The sequence below is a fragment of the Caretta caretta genome, chromosome 9 (assembly GCF_965140235.1).
Source record: "Caretta caretta isolate rCarCar2 chromosome 9, rCarCar1.hap1, whole genome shotgun sequence".
NCBI lineage: Eukaryota > Metazoa > Chordata > Testudines > Cheloniidae > Caretta > Caretta caretta.
This window is the reverse complement of record NC_134214.1, coordinates 80,909,058-80,915,170: the sequence shown is the minus strand read 5'-3', so window position 1 is coordinate 80,915,170 and position 6,113 is coordinate 80,909,058. Positions and strand designations below refer to the sequence as shown.

Sequence of the window (6,113 nt, the reverse complement as noted above, 5' to 3'; positions counted from 1 at the left end):
ATTTCTCACTTGTCATCATGCATTGTTTTTGCTCATTCCCCAGCTGCCCCCCTCTGACACCTCAGCTCATCTGCCTGCCCCTAAGGGAATGGATCTTTGGTACCAGGCTAGCCCTGTGCTTGCTGCATCCCACGCTCTTAAGTGTTGGCTAATTGTGCCCTTGTTCGGGACAGTGGCTAATCAAGTGTTTGAGATGTGCCGTCTCCAGCAGGAACCAGAGGCTCTTCCCTGCTGGAGTTTAGGATGGGTAATGAGGGGGTGGGATAGATAGGCCAGGAGGAGCTGAGAAAGGTTTCAAATTGAGTGGTTCCTTGTTTGTTGTTGGAAGGGAGGGGGAGAGAGAATTGGAGGCAGGTCACTGGACAGGGGATAAAACCTCCTGAGCCCTGAGCTGAGCAGAGCTTTACACCAGGGCCAGTGGGAAGGCAGTAGAAACAGCTCACAGACTGGCAAGAGGAGGAGGTGGCAGCCATACATCCTGGTGGGCTGATTGCAGGTGCAGAGGTACCCTGGTGGCTAATAGAATCGGGAGGGAGCCTGGTCTGAGCTGCTAGGGGGTGCCCTAAGCGACTGGGGAGTTCAGAGCACGTGGACTAACCAAGTGACAGGCTAGGGGGGTCTCCAGTCTGAGCCCTGTGAAGGAGGGGGGCGAAAGGCAGGAACGCCGAAGGTGTCTGTGCCATGGAGAGGGGGCCATTGTGTGTCCTGGTGCTGCTGCTGACTCCGGGGGGCACCTCTGGGCAGGATGGAGAGTACTGCCATGGCTGGGCGGACAGCTCACAGCTCGGGCACAGGGGCTTTCGGTGCCCGGAGCACTATGACAGCCCAGAGGCTACTCTGTGCTGCGGCAACTGCAACCTGCGCTACTGCTGCTCAACCAGAGAGGCCCGGCTGGACCAAGGCTTGTGTCCTAGTGACCATCACCAGACCAGTCCCAAGCCTCCATCAGGTAACAGGCTCCTTCTGCACCTGCAGGATATGGGGTGGACTTCATCAGAGACCTGGGTTCTGCTGTGCACTGTAGGGGGCTGGGGTGATTTTAGATCCATCACCCCAAAACTCTCCCTTTACAGTTCCACATCTTACCCAACCAGCCCATGCCTCCCTCTGCAGCTCCACATCTAATCCCCCCATTCACCACCTTCAAAGCTCCAGCTGCTAAACTCAAGCCTGCTCCCCCTTTAGAGCTCTAGACATCTTGACCCACAGTGGGACCCTGTTTGAAGGGGAGTGAGTAAAGAAGAGTATTTCTGGGCTCCCCTCCCCTATTGTTTTAAAATGGAAGTCTAGTTCCCTTGTAGAATGCAAAGTGGCCCATAGCTGGTATTGGCAGAAAACTGCCTCGGCATTAGGCTATGCTAATTAAGGGCTGGTCCATTCATGGAGTTATTCCTGGTTAACTGCTCCTGACTAACTCTAAACTCTGTGTGCGGACACACTTATTCTGGAATGAGTGCCTTGTTTCTGTTCAGATTAACCCAAACTCCCTGGAATCATTCAGGAATAGCCATTGCACTTTAAATTCAGACCCTGCTTTAATCAGAAACACCTTCCAACTGCAGACAAGCCCTAAGGTACTGTCGGGGAAGGAGAAGGGAAATGGGTGATCTATCAGCAGAGCTGAGTGTGATGTAACCAGGATGCCTTAGACTAAATTCTAGTGATGCAGGCCAGAGCCAATGGACGATGTGGGGTGGAAACCAGGCTTCAGCTGAGGTTCTTCTTATTTAGCATTTGGGGGCTTAATGTAAATGCGAAGGACTGATCAGGCACCATTGAGCCACAGCTCTAGGATTTATGTTCCAAGGTGAAGAAAGCATAATGTGGGCTGCTGTGACTGCTAATGTGCTGGGTGCTCAGAGGCCTCTGGTTCCTTACAAGTTTCCTAAAATGGTGAATTTTGAGTTTGTAAAAATTGGGATTGCAAGATCTAGAGCTGCTTAGCGACCATATCTAGACTCCTGTCCTGTAAAGGTAGATTCTACACGGCATTCATCACTAATTCTATAAAGTAAACAAGTTATGGGCTCAATTCTCTGGTCCTTTGCATCTTGTATTGTCGCTTGTACCTGAAAACAATAGGTGCGAAATGCTACCAGATCAGAATACTAGACTCAAAAGCACTCTGCATAGGTGTAAATGACTATCATAATTTGGAAAGGTAATGGAGCCCACGTCTAACCGTCTACCTGGGCTTAGTCCAAGACTTCATTCTAGTTTCTCATTGGGAAGAGTCCATCTTGGTCTGCTATTCATTTGGAGAGTTAATGGGTAGGGTGCAAGACTTTGTGGTGATGCTTTAAAGGTTTAGTGAAACTGCTCGGTATGAGACATGATATAGCTAGGGAAACATCTGTAAATGATGACCTTAGTAAATACTAAATGACTGACTTATCTCTCTGTATTCTCCATTTCCAGTGCCCATGTACTTACCTTTCCTCCTTGTTGGGTCCATATTTGTGGCTTTCGTTGTCATTGGGGCCTTCATTGGTATTTGCTGCTGTAGATGCCTGAAATCCCAGGATGAAGAGCAGCAACATGGGCCTGCACCAGTCCAGAGTCGGCTGCTGGAAGCTGCTGCTCCTCCTTGGTTCTCCAGTTCCAGCTCCAGTTCAGCCACCAGATGCTCCTTGGGTAGTCTTCCTCAGACTAGTAACATCTGCCTGAGCATGGCTCCACCTTTTCCCATCATAGGTTCCTCTCAAGGAGCCCAGTTCTTGCCTCCTACATTAACCAATGGACCCCTTTTGCAGCCTGCATGTACTAATTACGGAATACCAGCTGATCATACTATCATAACAACTCCAGCATCTTTCCTTAATAGAGCAGTCTATGGACAAACTTCTTACTATAATTTTCCTGTAAGTGCCATGCATGGTGACCAAACAATGTACTCAGGCATTCATGTCTAAGATGACCTGTAACTGCAGAACTCCATATTGTAAAAATGTAAGGTGCTTTTTGGACAAAGTTAACAAACAGGAAGTAATACAAACTTCTGAAATCATTAGCATGTGTGAAATGAGAATCCGGTCTTGATATCTATTTGGGAAAAATGGGTCTCATTTTAATTGTTTAACCAGCTAATTTAGTACGTACTGTACTACCTTGGGGCTCAGGTTCAGTCTCCATGGTTCATTCATTTCTTGGCATGTTTTCTCATGGCAGGGCTAATCTTGGTGGGGGTTTTAACTGTGGACAGCTGCCCACTGGGAACTGGAGCAATATTGCCATATTCCTTCTTATAGGCAGTGAACAGCCAGCAGATCTTGGCACTCCTGGCCAATTACTAGCTTAGGTTGAATTTGAACCCAGCTACCTAAAGGTTTTTCTTGTCCATTACCAAATGCCTTAGCCATTCCGCAATCCTAATAAGACTAATTTTGCATTATATTTTAAATGGCTTGTAGAGTACTTTCTCTGCTTAAAAACTAGTGGTTTTAACTTAAAGGGACATTGTCAAATCATGTCTTTGCCTGAATTTTTATCTACATCTGACTGTTACAAAACAAGCTTATTCTAAGCAAAAGGGATCAGAGGGGATAATGGAAAGTCTTGTTTTTCTCTCTTACTGTGACTATACTGTGCATTTATTAGCATCATGCATAGTCAGTTTCACTGTTGTTTGTGTGGGCCCATACTGACAGGGAACAAAATAACATTCAGAAAATGTGAATGACTGTAAAAGCAAAAGTTGGCAGAGGGACTAGGGGGCAGGTGGAGTATCTGAAACTACTTTTTACCTTTTTTTCCCCCCAAATTGCCTGGATGTCAAGTTGATGGTGACTCTAAGACTGAACATGCTGCTGACGAGGTGCCAGTTAAGTGCTGCTACAGGAGCAGCTTTTAGGCCAAAACTTTTTGTAAAACGTACTTTGTATCTGTGCAGATTATTGGAGAAAATAACTTTGCGATGGCGTATTTGTTGCTCCCTGTCTTGTAGTGGTTTAGTGTAGCTCTCGCTATGCAACATCGACAAAAAGAGACCTGCGGACTGATTACAAGACATCATGAAAAGGCTTTTTTATAACTGGGTGGGGAAAAGGAGTGAAACGTGGCGAGAACCGCCACCTGTATAACACTACTTCCTTTTTCTTTAGCTTCTCGTAGAGAAGAAAATCCTATCTATTTTGACTTAAAACACTGTTTACACTCTCAACAAGGAATTATCTTCAGATGTGCATTGCCTAATTGCAGCCATCCTTCACAGCAGGAGTTAACAGCAGGATGCTAATGTGAAGAGGTTGACAAAATATGGTGATCCTGGCTGCTGGAGTGTCGAACACTTCCTTTGGTCAAAGAAACCAGAGAATAATTACACCAGAGGCACATTAAAATAACTCCACAGACATTGCCAGTAGGAGCAGGTGCCAAGGATTAAAGTTGTGTGTGTAAAAGAACAAGAACTTAATCTTCAGCTGATTGGTCAGGATCTTAAAATCTGCATAATAAAGAGGCTTTGATGACTTCCCTGGGAAGCAGATGGGGCTAAATAATCCATTCGGTAAACATAAAATCCATCAGAATATTTGTATTCTTATTGTATTGATGTGGAGGCATCTCACATCTAATGCTATTGTGTAATGTGTCCCATCATATAGATGCTAAAAAGGGCACACATTTCTTAGTATCCTGGCTTGTAGTAGGGGAAGCAATGCACCCTGGTAAAATAATAGGCTCAATTTTCTGCTCATTTGCACTGGTGTAAATCAAGAGTATTTCCATTAAAATTAATGGATTTACAGTAGTGTAAGAGAAGGGGAAATTGGTCCCAATATATCAAAGTTTGCTGTCAGGGATGTAACTTTGGGCCAATCTGTGTGCTGCACAGGGAAAGAAGTAATACATATTTACGTGACATGAAGCATTTTGAATTTATTCAAAATTAGTTATCTGATTTTTTTTTAAGTGAGGATGAAGACGGGAGACCACCAATGTAAAGTACCAACCAAAGCTTAACTGCGCTGAGGGAGACTGAGCCTAGTTTGTCATGTCACTCAATGCCCTGTCACTGAAAGTAATTGAGGACCTATTTATACTATGGATTGGATTTCACAGCACCCAGAGCTGGTGTGATAAGAATGGTAACAGGTAGCTGTGCATTTGCTTTAACTAAATGCCTATTTTTAGAGGAACTGTTGTCTAAGGTCCCACATTTTGGTGAATTTCATGTCCTTTTTCTTAATAAAAAGATCAGATAAGGACTAACACCCATGAGGACAGAACCTAAATCCAGTTATTTATGGAGTATTTCTGCCCTGTTCCTTCCTGTTTAGAGATACAAAGGTACGTTGCAATGAAAATGGATGTTACAGCTCTAGTTTTAGGGTCCAGATCCATTTTGTGAAGTGTTAACAGAATGCATAGCTTACAGGGGTGTTAAACAGCACCTAATTGGCAGCAAGCATTGCTACCAGTCACTGCAAGGGAGCATAGATTGTATTTACCTTTCTAATTTGATCAAGTGTGTACATGCCAGACATTTGTTTTAAGCTGGTGATATTATATACCCTGCCTCCTTCGATTATAACTTAATTTTAGTCAATTAGTATTGCTAACCCTCAAACATTTAAAAATATGAATCAGTCCCATCACAAGATTGATTTAAAGATCATGAGACTTTAAAAAAAATAAAGTGGGTTCTCTATTTGCCTGCCGACTCTTGAGCTTTCAGGGTACGGGTGGTTCATGTTTTCAAGATTTAGTTCAAAAAGCACGAGGGCTAGACATTTTTTCTTTTTACTGAAAGCTGAGATTCCACTGTGATCACTTGACTCCAGAAACTGAGGCTTTAAGAAAAACAATGAATATTGGAAGATGTACAACACAGGTGTATGTTCTCAATTATAATATTGCCCTGAAACAACAAACCTTGTTTCTGAAGGCAGTTCCCAATAGCAAATGATCTCTCTAAGAAGAGAGGGACAAGAGTCTTGGATGATTTGATTTCTGTTCCTAGCTCTGCCACAAACTTGGTCAAGTTTTTCATTTGCAAAGTGAGGATAGTCCCTCCTTCAAAGGTCTGGGATGAGGCTTCATGCACTAATATTCATGAAGTGCTTTGCCATCATTGGGATGATGCTGGGAGTGCAACCTACAGTAGAAGTTATTAA

The 6,113-nt window shown here is 44.1% G+C and overlaps 1 protein-coding gene across 1 annotated transcript; it reads left to right on the top strand.

Annotated features, from left to right (window-relative positions):
* The first annotated feature begins 681 nt into the window (after positions 1 to 681).
* On the top strand, positions 682 to 5,603 carry LOC125643214 (protein shisa-1-like). The gene is made up of 2 exons (XM_048865505.2): positions 682 to 949; positions 2,419 to 5,603. Exons 1-2 carry the CDS (start codon positions 682 to 684, stop codon positions 2,910 to 2,912), a joined length of 762 nt encoding a protein of 253 aa, XP_048721462.2. The 3' UTR covers positions 2,913 to 5,603.
* The last annotated feature ends 510 nt before the right edge of the window (positions 5,604 to 6,113 follow it).